General features: G+C 39.1%; 1 protein-coding gene across 2 annotated transcripts in view; it reads right to left on the reverse strand.

Moving 5' to 3' along the window:
• Positions 1-21,141, reverse strand: part of SNX9 (sorting nexin 9) — a 64,446-nt gene that overhangs the window by 22,761 nt on the left and 20,544 nt on the right. Inside the window, exons 3-9 of one of the 2 annotated variants that reach the window (XM_074862764.1) lie at positions 20,208-20,282; positions 18,899-19,021; positions 5,224-5,410; positions 4,318-4,468; positions 2,745-2,829; positions 1,762-1,887; positions 1,349-1,466 (exon numbers count right to left, since the gene is read on the reverse strand). In XM_074862764.1, coding sequence (XP_074718865.1) covers positions 1,349-1,466; positions 1,762-1,887; positions 2,745-2,829; positions 4,318-4,468; positions 5,224-5,410; positions 18,899-19,021; positions 20,208-20,282 — 865 coding nt within the window. Of the gene's footprint in view, positions 1-1,348; positions 1,467-1,761; positions 1,888-2,744; positions 2,830-4,317; positions 4,472-5,223; positions 5,411-18,898; positions 19,022-20,207; positions 20,283-21,141 lie in introns of both variants that reach the window. The other variant, XM_074862763.1, reaches the window with a different exon arrangement.

The following is a 21,141-nucleotide window of genomic DNA, read 5'->3' on the forward strand; positions in this document are numbered from 1 at the left end:
TTCCCATATAATGTTTCAAAAAGAGAGAGAAGGAGGCATGTTGGGTTTTTTTTGTTTTGTTTTGCATGAGACAAATTACCTCTCCCACAGACTCCAGAAGACCAAAATCCACAGGCAAGGTTTAACTGCTATGCCAAACTCTTGAGTCTTTTAAAATACAGTTACAATAAATTCTAGAGATCCCATCAGGTCTTCTGTTTCCTTTTAGTCCACATGCACATGTTTAAGCAAAAATACTGGTGAATTCTAAATGTGAGACTAAGGGGAGGGGAGGAAGTTGCTTCCTCACTTTTTAGTTTCCTCGGCATTTATCCCAGCATCTGTATCAATGCTTAGCTTTCTTCAAACACAGCAGAGCTGCTGCATTTTCAGTGATGCCCACAGCCACATGGTTGGCAACATGCCAGCTTTTGTATGTTTGTTTTTGGCTGGTTGTCTTAGAGGCTGTATAAAACCTTACCAGAAAACACACAAGTGAAAACAGGCAAAAGTAACACATTTTCCCCTGATACAGGTGTCCAATTCTTTTCTTTACATGCACTCTAGCACACCCTTGTAGAAAGGAAGCCAGAGACTACTGAAAACACACAGGCATTGCCACATTCAATTGCAATGACTGAACTCATGAGCATTCAAAGGGTCCAATCCCACTTTTCTTGGAAGTCAGAATAAAAAGACTTCCATAAGCTTCAGAGAGTTTGGTCAAGCTGAACTGACATCAAGCCAGATCAAAATGTTATACAAATGAAAAAATGCTTCCTAAATCAAGTGTGAAATGGAGCAACAGGAGTAACAGCTGCAATATTTTACTTGTGAGCAAAAAAAAGCCCAGTTTATCAGGGGATGCTCCCTTTCCTCTGGGAGATTTGCTTCAAAGCTCCTACAGCATTACACATTTAGAATCAAATGCAAAAGAAAAAACATCCCCCCACCACCCCCCCGCCCCCAAAACCTCAAAAATCATTTCTCCAGACAATCAGCAAATATGTAACATAAGTAGTTATCTCTTCTCTCCAATAATAAGTATTCTCTTCTGCAGTAACTAAGGGGGCTTTTATGTTGGTGGGGGTTTTTTTGTTTGGTTGGTTTTTGGTTTTTTTTAAATCACTGGACTAGATAAGTAAACCTGAGTTCTGAAATGATGCTCTTAGTGCCAATATTTTATTATCAATAGGCCATCACAACTCAGAAGTGTTGAATGGTGAAAGGTTGGGGTTTTTGATAGCTTCTTTAAAAAGAGTGTGGAAAAAAGAAAAAAAAAAAATCAAACAGTAAGAACGAACTGAACCTTGTAAAAAAGTAATCTCCTTATTTCCCATCCCATGAATTCACAACTGGGAATAATTACCTGTTACTTGCTTGTCTGGAAGAGACGGGATTGGAATGGCTAATCCAAATTTAACCAGGAGACGCTCATACAACCAGTCAAAGTGCTTGTATCTGTGGTTGACAGACCGATTAGTGTTCTGTAAGAGAAACACAACTCTAAATTTTGACAGGCATCTACAGATAGTGACACAAAACAAGTGTGACCAGAATAATAAATATGCGGAATGTAAATAAAATTTCTGATTTAGAGGCTTGAATCTGTAATTACAAAAGAACTTGAAATGCTAGAACAAAGTAACTCTTTGGAGAATAAAGTGTGACAACTACCACTTACTCTTACAGCCCTGTTACCAAGTCACACAAACTGTATTATTTATATGTACAAATGACCCATATTTGTGAGAGAGAAGAGCCCATTTCAGATACACTTACAGTGCAGGTCAGCTGATATTCAATGTAGCTCTTGAGACCATACATTTTAGAACCTTTTTTGGGATCTGCCACCACACAGTCAAATGTAGAGGTAGGATAAACCCACATTGGGCCATAATCACCAATCTGTAAGAAATTGCGAACATTATCTTTAAATACATCATGCTGTACCAGCTGCAAACAAGGAGACAAATACTTTCCCGGTTCACTTGAAAGTTTCTATTGATTTCAGCAAGAGCTGGATAGCCAGAAAATAGAGAGGCTTCTCGCAACCAGAGATGATTGACTAGTTTTGTTTATCTTCTTATGTATTTTACAATTCTTCCCAAATAGTGAAGTGGCAAATTCTAGGGATTGCTACTTCAACCACATTTCACTAGAACAGCATATATCTAGAATAGTCTGGGTTTTAGATCAGAGGATGGCCTGACCATCATGACTGAATATTGCAAATGTTTATGAATGTATTTCCTATGTATTACATAGCTATCTAGATAACTAATAGACAATGTAATGCATTCGTCTGCCTCCCAATCCCAGGAAAAAAACCCTTATTTTCATGATCACAAGTAACACAGATCCAGCATGAGGAAAAGAGTACTGAAAAGAAAATAAGAAAAAAAATCAGCACACTTAGAAGAAAGGAGCTAAGACTTGACCCTGAAAAATCCCTCAAGTGATATATGACTCTGAGATGTAGTCTATCACAACTTTAAAATACTTAAATGGCACACAGTTTTATTATGACACTTCTATTTCTAATTCTATGTTCAGAATCAGTTTCTTCTGACCCAAATACATATAGCAACCCCAAGGCTAAAGGTTAAGTTGGGGGAAAAGGGAAGGGTGGGGAAGATTAACAACAAAAAACCCCGAAACAAACCCACACAAAATAACCAAAACAAAAAACCGCAACCCCAAAACAAACCACACCACCCCCACACAAAAACTTCACACACCCACACCCACACCCCCCAACTTACAATTATGGGTATTTTCTCTTTGGGTTTTGCTAGTTGCTTTGCCAACAGATACTGTTCCATCCCAGGTTTTGCAAATCCAGGAAACCTAACAAAAACCCCAAAATTATAAATTTATTCCATATTTTCCTTCCTTTGATGTATGCAGAATTACCTGCCACTATGGGAAAAAAACTGTTAGCATTTCTCAGGTATAGAAAAGAATTGATGTGGATTACTTAACCAACAATTTGCCCTGAAAAAGCAGAAAAGTTTTAGCTACTGAACTCTAGCTTTTATTTGTGTAATACAGTCCCCTTCTTCTAAGGCAAAGTAGCTATTTGTGCTCTACAGCCCATCAGAGCAAACGTAACAGGAGGACACAAAGTAACACCTGCCACTCCATTGCAGTCTACCCTCTCTGGAAATGCATACACACACACACACACACGCTCACACGCACTGTCCTGCCGTTTCAGATTATGAGAATTCATTCAATCATCTGAAAGAACAACGACCTGCAGATTTATCAAGTCTTTTAAACAGGAGTTATATTAAAGAATTTATCCACCAATTAGAAAGAAAACCACACACATAACACAAAAATCACTGTAATGTCCTTAAACTCTGCATAAAAAGTCTTATAAAAAGCAAATGGTAGTCCTCTTTCTAATTAGGACGGTACTTGGCCCTTGAAGTACTGTCAACCTACTGCCTGCTTGCAGAAATATGAGTAAAGTAGGACTTACTTGACAGACAAATAACGCTCGTAAATAAGGTAAATTTTGTGCTGTTTATACTAAATGGGTTTACAACAAGTAGATGCCACAATGATGCAGAAGTACTGTTGCAAAACTGGACAAAATCTCCACAAAATTAACAACTAGTCATGCAGAGACAGTTGATTTTAGTTACATAGTGGAGGAGACCATTGTTCTACAATCCGTTTCCACTCTGCTTTCATCCACTTAAAGATAACCACACAGTAGCTTCTCAGAGTAACAGTAGTTTTAGAATAAACATTAAGTTGTAACATGAGATAATGCCAGTATAACCCTGACAAAGCTTCCTACTACTGTAAGATTTTCATCTTTAAAAAAAAATTTAAAAAAAAAAAAAAAAAATCAAGCTTTGTGGCCCAAGAATCAACCTGGGTGATGCACAAATATAGAACAGAACCTTTCCCCACTCTAGCAACTCAAATTGCTCACAAACTCTGGGGGAACATCTCTGATCAGTCTCGCTGTATGGACAAGCCATCCATCACCTTTAATTTTCACTAACCACACATAGTGTTAAAGACAGTTACATTTTAAGGACTGGTCGGCCCAGAAGTTCAGACCTTGTAAAAGCGTCATTTGTCTGTACAACCTCCAAAAAATATACAGCTTTGTCACGTACTTTCAGGCTTTCATGGATCTGTGTTCTCCGATCACACAGGGAGAACACTGAACTATAAATCCATATCCACTTCTAGCCCAAAACTGTAATATTTACATTGCATATTTCAAAAAGGTTGAATAGTCACACATTTACATATCTTGACAAATTCCAATTTTCTTCAATATATACACATTTGCCCTGCATTTTCCATTACTTGTTAAGTGGTAATTTCATAGCAGCTGCACGAGAATTTCCACGCTGGACCCCTCCAGCTTCTGATGCTTCAGTCTCCTTGTAACCAAGATAAGATGGTGAAGTTGATTTTGGGTCATCCCAGTCATCATCCCAATCATCGTCATCAGCAGCTGCTGAAGTACAGGAGGGGGCAGGGGGTAGGGAAAGGAGAAAGTTATTTTCTCTTTAAAAGCAGAAGGAGCTACCTCAGCACCCATACACAAATAATCAACAAGGTAAATATATTAAGACCTAGTTCAGACTTCTATTTTGTGACCCCCCCCCCAGTTACCACCATCCCCACCAAATACCACCTGCAAAACACTACACTAGAAATCCATTGAGGGAGAGGGACTAAAAAAAAAAAAAGAGAAAAGAGAGGAGATGCTGATGTGTTATGATGAATTCAGTAGCGTTCCATATTCATAGACTTCAGGTTAGCATTCCCCAGCTATGGGTTCTCCTCTTAATTTAGGCTTTTACTACAAAAAGGTAGAGAAGCCTTCTGAAAGACTAGCCATTTCCTAAAATTAAGGATTTAAGAGACTAATTCTTCACAGGCCTGAGTACAAATTCAAGGGTGTTTAAAAGTTCCAGTTATGCAAGCTGAACAACATGACTAGGAATAGATCGTGTATGAACAAAACTTTGGCTTGCCAGATTTCCATATATGTTTGAGGTGTCTGTTACTGTGGATCTGATTTTATTTTTAAAAAGGTATTATTTTAGTGTCCAGATTACCCATGTGGCAATGTGCTACTAGGAAACAGGTTTTGTTTTGTTTTTTAAATAAGCTGTATTCTATAGTTAAGAAAGATGAAGCAATTCTTACCTCTACTGTCCACCTACTCTAATATATTCAAAATTAAGAGAATTGTTAGCACACCTGGTCCTTGATATGCCTGTGGATGACCAAATGTTGTTGCTGCTGCCTCCCAGTTATTTGAAGCACTGTTTCTTTGGCCAGCTGCACTTTCAGGTTTCGTTGCCCAGCTGTCAACAGCATTTCCATTATCCCAGTTCCCAGACTTCCCAACATTCCAGCTGGACCAAGGATCACTGGCATTGTTTGCCTGCATTGTATAAAGACACAAAGTAAAGAAGAAATTACTGAAGAAATGAGAAACAACAATATACTTTCTTCTTAAAGTCTTTGATCTCCTGCTGATAGGCTATGAGCTTGCATTCAACACTGGTTCAATTTAGGAGCAGGTGCCAAATCTGACATTCTCAGCTACACAACTCAAATGCTGTAAGCACCTGTAAGAACTGATCAGTTTTCCAGCAATATGACACCAATACATACTAATAAGAGTGTTACATCTCCTCAGGGAAATTAAACTATTTGTTCCAAAAGTGTTAGGAAGCACTCTTACCCATGGTAATTATTTTACACCAACACCGTAAGTATGGTGCATGTGATCTATTAATTACCTAAAGCCATGGAGTAATTAGCACATTTAAAACATAAACTCAAAAGATTAGGTTTTTTCAAATGGCTATTTTATCAAACTCAGATTAGTGACTTTACTAAAGGCAAACCATAAACTGACCACCCACACCATCACTACTGGTGTTAGAGCTTAACTCATTCACAGCAAAGATGAGGGAAGGAAACATCTGCCAGGGAACAGTCTGGCATCTCCCTGTAGACCTACTGTCTCATCTTAAGCTTCTGGTGAAGGTAATCACACATAACCTTCCACTGATGCTGTTGTGGAGGTGGAAACCTCAGTGAAAGAGCATAGAGCAGACATGTCTCTAACTACTGCATCGATTTGTCAAGTTCATCTGTCAGTAAATTGGATTAATAGCTTCGCATCTTGTTCAGCTCCTTGATTTTAACACTACACTTCGAAAAAGCATTGACTAGTTAAGTGCAGTCTACTTCAGACACTTAGTGCAGAGACTAGCTGGCAGAAAGAAAGAACCACACACAAATCAAAACCCACACACCCGAAGTGTAGGAAGAAGGAGGAGAAGGAAAGCAAACAAAACCTACAAAGCCAGTCTTGTTCAGCAGAGGGAGAAACTGAGTTTTGTAAAAGGAAGTCTCAAAACCTACAGAAGCCAGTGCATTATTTTTATCATGAAGCATATCAAAGAAGGGATGCCTAATATAAATTAATTGCTATCAGACTATAACATTTACATGTACAGAAAATAAAACTCCCACTAAAAGTCAAATTACTCTCTGTAAAAACATTGAGTAAGTTTGTTTCTTACACAAAATAAAGTACAGCTACTCCTCATTCCATTTTTTCTACTAAAAATTCTCTCCTCTCATTTCAGCTTCAAGATACTACTTAGGAATAAGAGCACTCGCTTCAGTTTTTCCTAAAATAATCTGACAGTCAGATTTCACAGACAGTATCAAAACTCTAGGACTTGAAAATGGTGTTGATATCATGTAACACCTGTTCTTTAGGTACAGAATCCCCAGGATCTGGAAATTATGACCTAGCCCCCAAGGTGGGGGAAATCACCTTTCAAAGGACTCACAAGAGTCAGTGGTTCTTAGGAACTGATGGAATGAGAGAGACTATATGGACAGCTTCTATACTGATAGTTTGAGGGGATTTTTTGTGAGGATGAAACTGATGCAAGAACATGACTCTCTAAAGGAGCAGTATCGCTGAGGTCTACCCAATTCTTGGATAGCTGATGCACAGTGCTACTCTCAGCAATTACAAAGAAGTTGCTGGTAGAATATACCAGCCTGCTCTTCCTATGATGTCCACCTGCTATGAGTTTAAAGAGAAATAATCATACGTGCCATCAGTCAGCGCTGCTTATCTTTGCTAAAGGACAACACACGCTGGGGTTCAACCACATGGAAAAGCACGCCTGCTCCTAACATAACTTAGAGCACCTAGAAAAGAATAGTTTGCATAATACTCATTTGCCTGTACTTCTGCAATATATGTTGTGCTGATCACTGGCAAATGAAAGCCCAGAAGTAGGACGATTGCCAAAAGGCTGAGTAAAGTTTTCCTCTTCTCTTTAGTTCATATGAAATCCGGTACATGAGTGGGTGGCAAAGAAACCTTAAAATGTGCTGCAAAACAAGGGGGAGGCAATAATATTAACACTGGGTACACTACTGAAGAACGACTGTCAAGAGCTATCATCACCAAACTTGCAGACAGTTGCTGATATACACTAAATGCTGTACAGCAAGGGGAAATGGATTACTTAAATAGCCCTCTCAGATGTCTCATCTCTGTACCTATATGGAAGCACTATTCAAATCCGAAAATTTTATTTCTGAGGTGTCCAAGAAAGCTCTGGGGTAAGCTTTTGCCCCTTGATGTATCACCCGCAGACTATAAAAGGGCTGAGATATGCTAATCCCACTCAGCTCCTTTCAGCCAAAGGGTCCACATTTCTTTCTGAGGCACTGGGGAAGAGGGTAAGAGATGGGTTAGGACAAAAAGCATTTACAGGTCTCCTTTTATCTTTCTCAAAATGTTTGCCTACGTGCACACACACTGTGGACACTTCTAAGTGGTAGCCAAAAATCAATAAATGCGGACAAGGGTTCAGGAATCAGGCCTGTCATCCTCAAGGTCCGGTAGCACTGTGTAGGACCAAGTAAAGACAGAGCATTTATTAAAAGGGTAATCTCAGCTCCAGTCAGCAGTTCTGTGGATCTCAGCAGCTGACAAATTCCGTATAAGAAGCCATTCATGTGGCTTCACTCTGGTTGAATAAACCCTAATTAAGCCAGCAAGTATTTTGTAAGTGATTAAATTACATGTTCTCACACCTTTAGTTTTCCATAACTGAAATTCACAATCCTCAGATCTCTCTTGAGTCAGCACAAAGAAGATGAAGAGTCCATGCAAAAAGCTGTTATTTAGTCAATGTAACTTGATACAGCACACCTAATATCCAAGTATGCAAGCAATCTCAAATGCAAACGCACAAAAAGAAATGCCACATCACACATAATTAAGACGCTAATCAACCTTCAAATGAAGCATTGCATCTCTTTGCTCCTCAAGGTAACATCAAACAAGTACACTGAGATTAAATTCAAGGATGAACTCCTTAAAAGCAGCTGATTTTCCCTTTTGTAAACTATTATGGACTTACCCGCTCCTACTGTTCTAGGGGAAAAACCACCATAAAAAGGCTATTTGGGGAACAGACAGAGGGAACACATTACTGAATATTTTAAGTCTTCTGTTAAGGGCAGATTCAAGCTCACTATAGAAACAGATCATTACTGTTGGGGGGCTGGGGGAGGGGAGAAGCAGTATAGTGTGTTTTTAAAGATCTAATAATAGTTAAATGAGAAAAAATTCCACAACAGGAAAATCCTCAGCTTGGCAGTGGAATGTCAATATCTTTACCAAATGAATCATGAATTAAATAGGAAGAAGTGACATCTTTGCTATTTTCTACAGAATCCAAAGTTATAGACAGTAAAGCTAAGGTAAGTCATTAACACATCTTTTTCCCCTGGATAAAAATTTTTTTTTGACCTCTTGGCCAACTAATTTGTTCCTGGCAGACTCCTTCCTTATATTAATGGATGCTCCTGATGGACAAATAGATCCATCTATTCTACTCCTGAGGGACAAAAGCTGAAAGAAACATGATGTTCAGATGCTAAAACTAAGTTGAGGACCTAAAAAGATCTAGGTAACTGTGCCATCAAAAATGACAACCTCCAACCGTAAGAAATACACCTTGAAATCTACTCAGACATAGAAGCCATGCTGAAGCAGTGAGTTCAGAAAGTAAGTCTGATCAGATCAAGGGAAGTCCAGGACAGCCAAAGCTGCAATGAGAAGTGTTATGCTCTTGAAGAGAAGTTGAGAAGAGACAGACAGCACAGAGAAACGGCAGAAAATACAAGAAAAGTCATGATGGCTCAGTTGAATATCTCACAGGAATGAACATATGTCCTGGTTTAACCAGGATAGGGTTAAGTTTCCCCAGCAGTGGGGGGGAGCTCTAGCCAGGTTATTCAGATACCATGCCGACGTCACATCCTGGCAGGTCACATTTTTCCTGGCGCGGGAGCGTGGTGCACTCGTGGTTTTGTACATCGTGCTTCAAACTGCTGTATTTGGTAGCTATTTTGCTCTGTTCATTGCTATCACTATTACTGTTATTGTTGTTGTTTGTTGTGTTGCTATTGCACTGTTGTATTAAACCTTTCCTTATTTCAGTCTTGGGGCTTTGTATTTCACTCCCTTTGTGGGGGAGGGGCAGCGGCCGCGTGGTCTCAGACCCCGGCAGGGGCTAAACCATCACAACATACCTCTCCAGTTTCATACCTGCCTTAGTTACCTTGCATGGAGACAAAGGCCTTAGGCATACTCACGCATTACACTAAACTCAAGTTCTTTGGATAACAGCCTCTGAACAGATACATAAAAAAAGTAAGTGAATACAGACAGTCACCCTAAAACTCCTCCGGGAAGAGATGTGTAAAGCTAAAAGTCTACTCTGCAGCAATCACAGAACTGCATTCACTGTGCTGTATTTACCATAGAGCAAGTGTGCACATTAGCAGATACTGAAGTAGCTGCCATGCCCATGATATTTTATGCCCAAGCTTTCTCCCAGGTAAACCAATACCTTAGCATTGTGGTTCCTGTGCACTTCTTCCTCTTCTGAAGGAAGGCCCTCTTTTCTGTTGTACAATTTAAACATGTTTTCTCCTTAAAGAAATCCTCTAGAAAAGGCAAAAGTGGAGATGGGCTAGACTTTAAGGGATAACCAGCCTTATGGACTCACATACTAGAATGTTCCTGTGGATAAATACATGAAAGCAACAGCAGAGAAGACCTCCCAAAGCAGGTGTCAAGGAGGCAGTAGCAACGATGTCCAAGGAAACCATTTGTTCCGCAGCTGCTCCTGTCATCACTTCCTTCCAGAGGAAACCATCATCCAGCACCTCCACTCCCAGTCCCACTGTTCCTTCATAAAGTAGTCCCTGCAAAGGAGTTGGGCTTTACCTGCTCACAAATGACAAAGTCAAGGCACACCCACTGGATGCTCCTTGCTTTCAGCAGGATAAAAAACCCAAACCACTAGCGGAACAACTGAGCTACTACCATGAAGAGCAGAGCAGTTAGTTTTTTGTTTTTCTCCCACTGCCAACCCCATTTCCTTACCTGTGAGGTTATTCACAGCTAGAGTGGACTAGAGACTGAATTGCTTCTGCACAGTGCAGGCACAGAATTTCCATCTATTAACTCCTGATTCAGCTCAAAAAAATAGCCATGTTTGAAGTACAGAATGGTTTTTTAGAAAGATTCGTAATTTAGACTTGAGCAAACAATACTCAGTGATGGGATGAGGGGAGGGAAAACACATCTATTGTCACCCTCACTGCTTAAAGCAATTTTTTTTTTTTTTAATTAAAGTTTGCTTAGTTTCAACTTTCAGCCACTAAAAATCCTGTATACATTTACTCAATGAAGCTCTCAGGCTTCTGTCTTTATTACTCACACCTGCACATGTAAATGACAATCAAGTCACCTCTTTACATCCTTGACTTCGCTTGAGATTATTTCAATCCCTAACGGTTTCTTCTTCTTGAAACAAAGATGAGAAATCTCAGACAGTTTTCCAAGTAGCAGTCACAGCAATGCCAGAAACAGAAGAAAGACTCCCTGTTTCTCTCTGATGTTCTCTAACCTTTGTAGCCTGATCCTGGGATGTCTAAACAAGGCTTTATCCTTCCTTTTTGTGAAAAGCACACTCTATTTTTATTTGGGAACAGAGGAGAGGGATTTCCTTTGTTGCCTTGTTTAGGAGGAGCAGCTGAAGAGTATTACTGCCTAAGACTTTTCAGCTTACCACTTTCAATTACAAATGCCCACGATTCCACCTCAGAATAAGTGCTCAGTGAACAAGGAACAAAAAAAAATTAAACCAGGAAGGAAACTATATACTGCAGCAAGCTCCCTGCTGTGGTGAAGGGGACTATGCAACACATGCATGTCATATGCCACTAAGTGTGCAAGCAAGGAGAAACACTCATAGGAGGGCTGACAAGATTGTCACCATTATCAAGTTAAAATACTCTTTATACAGTCAATGCCAAACTACTAGACTACAAGGCTACCTCATGAAATAAATCAAATTCAAACAAAGCTATAAGAAAAAGAGCACGCAAACACGGTAAATTGTGGAAAACTGACTATTTCAATAGTCAGATTTCACCTGAGGCTATGGGTGCAAAGGTGAGGTGTGATCACAGTACTACAGTTTAACAACTTGCTGCCTGAGCCTTTACATTCCACTGGGACACCCACAAAAAAAAGCTCAAGACAACTCCGTAATTGGAATTGGTACAATCACTGTCATATGTTAGACAGTTATTTTTTAATACGTGAATGCAATTCATTTCAAAGCAAGCCAGCCACTGATTCCAGTACTGTGTGGAAGTCACTGCCTAGTACTTTGGTTAAACAAGAATTGGTCACAAATTCCCATTACTGGTTTGAATGCAATCCTGGGATTAAGATGGGGTGGGGGGAGGAAAGAGTTGCTTTCAAATTACATGTAGCAATGGAGGATGTTATAGTGTCATTATCTGTAACAGGAACTAGAAGTTACTTATCATGAAAGCCAAATCAGCATAAAACACTCTGGGTATTTTTTTTAAATTTTATCTTTTCTACTTCTGAACAGTTCTAACCCACCAGTTTTGCTTATACTTCTTTTTAGGTATCTTTTGCACTATGCCCTTCTAGACATGACTTATGCACACACAGAAGCAACTTTACACTTAATCTTAGAAACATGCACATTTATGCAGAGTAAAGGTTTATTAGTCAAGGAAGCAATAATTTCCAAAAATCCAGAAACAATTGTAACTTCCATGGTGAACCTACCTGCATATCTTAAGCTCATTCAGCATACTGGTTTAACAAGACAAACCGGACTTAACCAAACATGAGTGAGTCACATTTCCCATGACAACACTTCTACTTTACTGCACACACAGCAATGTCAGAGAACGGAAATGCTGTTACAGGAATGCAATAACATGTATGTCAAAATTTCCATGTAAGTAGAATAGTGTGATCTTAATAAGAGCACTATATTTATTTTATTCAATCTTAGCATTCATTGCTGCTCATAGCAGCTGGGGGGGGGGCGGGCGGGGAAGCTATGGTATGCAAATTAAACAATGAACTACCAATTTGCCTTTCCAGCACTAAGTTGCAAGGAGTGGAAGAGATATGAGAAGTAAAGCTCTGGGAATAGCTTCTTTACTGTCCTCCTTATGCACGTTCAACAACTTACATCTACACACCAGGTAACTGAAGAATTGCCTCAGCTCCTGCACACCAAACTACGTATTTTCACTACTACTTATTCATCCTGCCCATACTGAAGCCCCACAGCTTTCTGAAAGGAAAGGGTTTTCTACACATAAGACAGTCCATCTGTTTTCATATCCATCAACAGCTGTGTAGCAGTTGATCTTTCTTCTACTGAGAGAGAAACTATCCCAAGTGATTTCACACTTACCACTGGATAAAACAATGCAAACATGAGAGGTTCGTTAGTAGCTTCCTATACCTACTCATAGGGCCTTGCTGCTCTGCCCACAACATAACTGAAGACACAAAGAAACATGTGGATTCAATAAGGTCACACTGGAATTAACTGAAAAATTTGCAATTCACAAAAATGCTAACTCTCAGAATACTTATTTTATCCAGAACTAAGGGGAGCTGTACAGTCATCTTCATACAGAAGTAGACTTGGCAGTGATTACAGAATCAGTGTCAAGAAAAGGGAACAAACTCCTCTACAAATGCAACTTATGGTTAGCTACAAGAACTATTTTTATATCTTAAATACTGTCAAGCCACATGTACAGCTCTTACGTCAACATAGCTGGTGATCCACTTGCACCGTGAAACAGACAGGCAGTACTCTAATTTCATTTATACATTTTTAATAATAGTTTTCTATTCTCCAGAGAGGGAGAAAAAACAAGGGCTAGACTTTAAGCTCTAGAGGGAAGAGAAACCATACAGACTAAAATATGTAGTATACTGAAATTTAGAGCATTTCTATCCTTTGTTCAAACATGCATGTCAGGCTGTAAACAGGTAGACTACATTATGGCTAATGGTACATACAGTTTGTTTACAGACTACTAATGAGACTACTGTACAGATTAAAAAGTTTTAGCTTCTTAATAAGGAGAAGTAGTTTAGGCCAGTATAGTTGCAATTTAGATTTAACTTAGATGAAATCTAAGTAACTCAGATAAACACTACTGTGAAAACAGAAAGTTGGTATTTCTTCACAACTTTTAAAACATTTTAAGTTAGATAAATGAAAAAACACCACAAGTTGTGGTTTAGAATGTAGAGAGTGATCATTGCTGTTAAAACAGCAGTTTCTGAACCCGGAACATGTGCAAAATAAATGCAAGTACATCTGTGATGGAGAAGCACTAGTCTTGATCACAAAAAACCCAAAACCAAGCAGTTGGAGGAGATTACTTGAAATGAATTTTACATTAATGCTTGTATTTCCATACATTAATTACGAAGTCTGCAAATGCCACCAAGCTAACACAACCTCTTGGTCAACTGCAATGAGAAACACTATTTAAAAGCATGAAACAGGTTATCCGTTGTTGCTACAGCTCCTGGAGGCAACTCAGCATCAAAGTAATACCACAAGAGAAAAATATACCACTCATTTTTCATCAGAAATGAGAAATTTTGTGTTCAGTGTATTTCAAGATATTTATTTGGTTTGACCTGCCATAATTTATATTAATTTCAGTGCCATTATTGCCAGTGTTATTCTAATACCAGAAGAGTTTACACGTAACTTACTTCAAAACATATATGCAATTCTAACAAATAGAAAAAACAGTAAGTGTGATATACCTACTCACTGATTGTTCCAAATGATAGTTTAAAACTAGCACCCTGCATTGTCACTCTGAGGAACAGTGGACTGACAGAGAAGAAAGATTTCTCATTCCCTTTGCTTTCTCTGTTTGAGGGCTACAAGATCAAAACAGCACGAGACCCATGCAAAAGCCATGCAACAACCTCCATCTTTGGCAACTAAGAGTTACTTGCATTGTATTTTGTTGAGTAATTTTTTAAGGCTTTTCAGACATTAAACCACAAATGTTATGGGCAGATGTAACATTAAATTCTCCTATCTGCTTTCCTCTAAGTGTAAAAATAGTCACCTTGAGCATTTTTTTTCCCCTTGTTCGTGTATAATTAGCTTCATTACTTCCTCCAATTTCTTTCATCTCCCCAATATCTTCTACAGGTAGCTCTTCCAGAGAGCAGCTGCAAGCTTTACCAAGGCAGCTGTTGCTGGAACACTACTGATGCAACGAATGAGTTGGGGAAGAGTAAAGTGCCACAGGGTCATGCAGAATTCTTCTCTTCTCCTTCGGAAGTACATCTGTGCCCCTTTTCATCTGTAGCAAACCCAGGTAAGGTGCAGCACCAAAGTGTTGCTGTGGTCATTGTACCTTTCTCAGTGAATAAAAGGAAGTAAAAGCAGCTGCTTTTAATTATTCAGGAGAATATTTAGAGAACAACAAATAACCTTCTCAAAAAAGGACAGACAGGGAGTAAGGCAGTATTTGAGCTGATGAGGTTTTCCTAACACCAAGAAGTTATGGATTCCAGAGTAGGAAACCAAAAGCCTCTTGTTTGGCTGGAAAGCAAAAAGGGATGGGTGTAGACAGAGGGAGAAAGTAAGTTTTGTTTTGAGAGAGAGAGAGAGAGAGAGAGAGAGAGAGAGAGAGAGAGAGAAAGAGAGAGAGAGAGATGCATGCATAGAAACTGATCTGGGAAACCTAATGAGTTAGGGTTCAGTATTACATGCAGCATTGCTACTTAAGAAAAGCAGTCATCCCCCCAGATCTAGTAGGCCATTTGAAGATATGCCAGCAAGAATATAATGTATAAAGCTAAAAAATAAATTTGTTGGAATTTTTTAAAGCCCTGTCAGAAGCACACTGCCATTTGAGATATATTTCTAAACTGATAGGCTAACTAGTTCAGAACGTTAGAAATAAAACTAAGACAGAAAAAAAAAGTTACAGACATTAAGTTTGCATTCAAATATAACTGCTTGTACTGGTTTTGGCTGGGATAGCGTTAATTTTCTTCAGAGTAGCTGATATGGTGCTATGTTTTGGATTTGTGACCAAAACAGTGTTGATAACACAGGGATGTTTTGGTTATTGCTGAACAATGCTTGCACAGTGTCAAGGCCTCTCTCACTGTGCCCTGTCAGCAAGTAGGCTGGGGGTGCAGAAGAGGCTAAGAGGGGACACGGCTGGGACAGCTAACCCCAGCTGACCAAAAGGATATTCCATACCATATGCCATGGTTCTCAGCAATAAGTGCTACAGGAAAGAAAGAGGAAGGGGAGATGTTCAGAGCTACGCCATCTGTCTTCCCAAGTAACCCCTACATGTGATGGAGCCCTGCTTTCCTGGGGATGGCTGAACACCTGCCTGCTGATGGGAAGTGGTGAATGAACTCCTTGTTTAGCTTTGCTTGCATGCACAGCTTTTGCTTTACCCATTAGGCTGTTTTTATCCCAACCCACAAGCTTCCACACTTTTACCCTTCTCGTTCTTTCCCCATCCTGACTGGGGGGGAGTGAGCGAGCGCCCAGGAGGGGTTGAGCTGCCTACTAGGGTTAAACCACAACACTGTGGTTTAACTGGTCTCTTAAAAAAAGAAAACCAAAACCACCCCATACTCACACATTTAAACTCAGCAAGATCTACTATTTTTAATAAGACTTGGTACTGAAAGACTATGCAACAACCTGGATTTTTTTACTTACTGTTTGAAGAATGGAAGGAATTACAAGAATTAAAACATTTCTTGATTTATTGAAATTGGAGAGTGAGGTGTATGTTACATGTAAGTTAAAGTGACTTACAGAAAGTAATTTCTTCAAGACAGTAGTAGTAAGAAAAATCCCCAAGCATCCAGTTTATTTAGAAGTGCTTTTATAAAGTCTTATTGTAATAAACTCATACCCCCTATGTTACTATAAAATATAATAGATAGCATAAAATGTCAGCATTTAGAAAAGCTGCTATTTCTTTTTCAGTCCACCAGACTACATGTAGAAACATTTTAGCCTCCACAACTGTGCCACAACTCCAGCATCGATTCTCTTATATTGACATATAATTTGTCAGTTTTTTCTTTGCTCTCCACAGCCTGAACACACAAGTGGCATTTAAGATGAAGTGCTTTGTATGACGACCTAATCACTCATTAAGGCACTTTAAAAAAGTCAATTGCTTGCAACTGTGCATCTGAACACAGATCAATCCAAAGTGTCTGAGTGAACTCGTTTTAAAAAATGTAAATGTTATCATAACCAAATGCAGAGTAATATGTCTAGGAAGAAGGGTCATACCCACAAAGATTGTATTCTTATAAGCAGTGGCTCTAAAAGGAAAGCTAGTATGCAGGGGATGAGCAACTCAGTATAACCTCCCGATGCAATATCACAGGTATCAATGCAATCTTTCACTGCATCAGGCTTTTCCTGACCATGCAACAGGATGGTTCCTGCTGTGAAAAAACAGGAAAACAAAAGATCCAAACACAGTAGTCTGAGAAAATTTGCTTCCTCTGCATCTTGCATGGCCTTGGCTGCATCCAGGTGCACACTCTCCTCCTCCCTCTCTCCTATTAATGTTACCAATATAGTTTTACTATAATACACTATGGTACACTGGTCCCCCCAGCTGTCTCAGCATTTGAAGGATAATGGACACTTGTAAGAGTAAGGCACTGACACAGATAAGACAAGCTGTTTGCCTGAAGTTACTCCTTTCCAAAACCTATTATGAAGAAACTGCAACTTCTATGTATTACTGGCCCAGTATACTGCTGATCCCGTGTGAACTGTATTAGGAAGTGACTGTATTTTCAAGCTTTTCCTCCTCTAGAAATGCAACTTCCAAAACTAGATTGCCATACTAATTCTCTATTATTTAGAATATAATAGATACCTCTCACACCCCCTATACAGGAAAGGGCTTTTTTCTTCCCTTCTCCAGGCACAAGTACCTTGTGTTAAGTACAGATAGAGCTCTGATAGATACCTCTACTGCCATCCAAAATATTCTATGTTTATTATCTTAGTAATTCTGTCTAGATCTAATTAAGTTCAGATTTGACAGAAATAGCTGCTGCAAATATTTCAATCTTCCCCAAAAGTAAAGTTTGGCCAGAAACTCTATAGGAGGAAAAATTGACACAAGGGTAACAGACAGAGCATAAGAAATGAGGTTCCCACTCTACCTTCAAATTACTGTAAGTTACTGAAGGAAAACAAACCTAAAATCAATGCTTTTGGCTCACTCTGACATGAGAAATTGATGAGGCATTTCAAGAGTTCTGTGTTTAGCCTTAATATTACTAGGCATCAAGTAAAACAATTTAATTATAAACACTGAGATAGTCACAGTGAGGTCTGGAGTTCTCACTACATGTGTGATCACAGAATTACAATCCTGGTATTGTCCGGCTGAATACAAGCAAACACAAACCAAACACTACACAGTCAATCAACTGTTACATTCACTGTCATACAAAAATGCCCCATGTACAGTTTTCATGTCAAAGTTCTGTGGTGCAAGTTACAATTAAGAAATCTAATAACTGATATTTAACTGACCCGCAAACCAGATGTGTGTCCCCAGCTGCTACAATAAGTAAAGCATTTACTTTCCAACACAAAAGACCATTGCATGCTGCTGTTGGAAAAAGCAGATTTTGTACTTCTGTTGACCTGTGGACTTCAAAATGTTTAACTGTTCCTACATGTGCGACACGCAGCAGCCTGTAGACCATGATAAACAGCTTGTGTTTAAGATAACGTATGTCCTCAGATATCTAACCTGAAACTAAATACTTGCTGCTTAATGAACTGACACACCAGGCAAAAAGCTATGAAGGAGGGGGGGAAGAAAAAAAAAACACCAACATTCTTCCAGCAAAACTAAACTCAGCCTCTTCTCCAACTGACTGGGGACAATGCATGAACTTGCTTCATCTTTTTCAATCAAAGAAACAACTCTTACTCAAGTTCTGAAAAAGATATATATCCATTCACTCTGGCTGATGAAGCATAGACCACCCAGTTGTAGTAAACATTTTTTTTTAAAAAAAGAAAACTCTGGTTCCTTAAAAAGGTTATCATAAAAACATAAGTAACTTGAAAATAAAGTAAGTTTGCTAAGAGTGCACTTACACAGAACTGAGGTACAGAGTTTTAGGTAGTCACAGATTTACATGATTACAGACTGGAAAGAATAAAAATGCTCTATTTCTGAAAGTGTTAGAATACTAAATTTTCCAGCAGTCACAGTATCTGAACAATCACATAGATCATTAATATAAAACAAAACTGTTCCCTAATGAAAACACAATTACTTTAATTAGTACTTTTATGAGGGTTCACAAATACCACACAGCACAACAGAAGAGTGCAAGTTATGCCAACAAAACTTGCCACGCCCACTGTGCCTGAAAAACCATGAGACATACCTGATTACTGCTTTTTGCAGCAGAGTTAGTCTGAGCTGTATTTGAAGAAAGAGAATCAAAGAAGGCTTGGTCGGCTAGTGAGTTACCGCAGCTAATTCCATCTTTTGCACCTTCAGTTATAATCTGAAATGGAAAAAGTTGCAAAAGATTTTTCATGCTTCCATTAATCAAATTATGCTGTTTATTATTTACAATCATCCTAACATTCACATCACTAGGCTTGAATATGGTTGCATGTACCCTTTTTGAATTCAAATTCAATAGAACCTTTTACAAGAAACTGATGGGATGGATCTGGAAGACTTACTTCCACAACAGGTAGAATTGGTTTGCATTATAACACAATAACACATAAGACTGCTGTAGCTGAGGACACCTATCTACAAATTCATTAAGGATTAACAAAGTTGTGAACATTACTGCTTGCAGACTGGGAACTCAATGCTCAGAGGATCAGTTTGGGACAGCAAGTTTGGAGAGCCAAAAGCTACCAGACCATGAGCTAGCCAACTGAAGGCAAAAAGCAAGGTCATGTCAAGGTCATATGAGCCAGCATTGTCCTCCCCTACCTATTCTTTTTTTAATTTTAAATAACCACAGCACTGGTGAAGGACAGGAGGCACATGCCTTAAGAGGAGGCAGCAAGAATTACAGCTAGAGTCTTCACTGAACTGGCAACCTGCAGACATACAGACACTGGGCCCTCCAAGAGTGAGCTGGATTCCAGTCTTTGCATTGAGACCCCCATTCCATCCCCACCTCCATACCACCAGTCTTTAAACAAAGAACAGATCAACACACACTGAAGAGACAGCAAAGGCCTTCAGGAAGATCAGCTGAGTAGCCCCTAGATTTGGCATCCCATATTCTGAGCCCCAGAAGTGGGGTTCCATTCCAGAGATTTATGAGCATGTGGCAAATCAGCCACAGCAACACCAGTGTAAACTTGCATTACTCAATTCACTTCTGTGTCTATCTTCAGACAGGAAAACAAAATGATTATTGGATCATGAGACCCCCCCCCAAACCACAAGCAGACTCAAAATAGCTCATGTTCTGCAGATGACCAGTATTTACTATAGACAACCTCCTGTTGCATTTCTTGGGAAACCACGAAGAAGCACAGAAACTTTGGACGACATATTTGTACTGGTTTCCAAAGCCAGCTACAGTTGCTACAGCACGATTACATATTCCAGGCTTTAACATTGGAAGTTTTATGTTTGAGCATTACAGTATGATCAGAGAACGAGACGACAGCCTTTTCAGTAGTTCTGCTTTCTTAGTGCAGAGTAGTGTAGTCACTTACCTCAACATAATCTGTTGGAACAAGTCCTCTCTCACCTTGGCTGTTTTTTCCTTCTAACCAGCCTCCACCGACATCCTAAAAGAAGTAATAATATAGAAATAGTTTTGCTAGATGGATCCCACAGCATGTTTTAAACAGCTCAGGAGGAAGCACTGTCTTACTGTCAAATGCAATGTTCGAAATACAGTTATGACTGTATGACCATGAACCAACTCAAATTTGCTGAAGCAACAGACACACTTATTTAAACAGAATACAGAGCATGCTTGTTTCACACAGCTCTTGTGGACTTCAGATTTAACAAGCATGAGGGGGAAAAATGGTTATTTTCAGCACTTTTGATCGTTTATGAAGCCACAGTCAATTGTCTGGACATGGCCTGCATCAAAACACAGCTGTTAGTATGCCAATTCCAAAGCATTAATTTTAATCAACAGATTATAAAGAAACAAGACTCGAGGAATTAAGCTATTGATAATACCTGTAAAATCTCTGCTTCACTTATTGAAGGTGCAGAGGTGTGTGATGAGTGGGAGCTATAACCCACAAAAATATTAAGGATAAGATCAAGATTAAGAGAGGCACAAGCCATGCAAGATCTGGAGACACTCTTTCTAGCGTACATTTAATTTCAGAGGCAGGTCTCATGCTATTAGTTTGGAAAGAACTAACACAGTTCAGCTCTGATCTCAGTGGGACATTGTGTTACTGTTTGGTTTTTTTAATACACATATTCTACATATACCAAGAAACCTTTGCAGACCTTGCAGTCAAGCAAGGTCAACCCCAGGACAACATTACCTGGAATAAGCAAGTCCTGTTTTAAAAATCAAGCTGTTCCTTGAATACATAGTTACATGTCAGGCTAACCCACAGCTGGAAATTGGAACTACATATGTTAGATAGCAATTATTGAATTTCAGGTTTTCTTAAT

This window comes from Strix uralensis, chromosome 3 (genome assembly GCF_047716275.1).
Source record: "Strix uralensis isolate ZFMK-TIS-50842 chromosome 3, bStrUra1, whole genome shotgun sequence".
Taxonomy (NCBI): Eukaryota; Metazoa; Chordata; class Aves; order Strigiformes; family Strigidae; genus Strix; species Strix uralensis.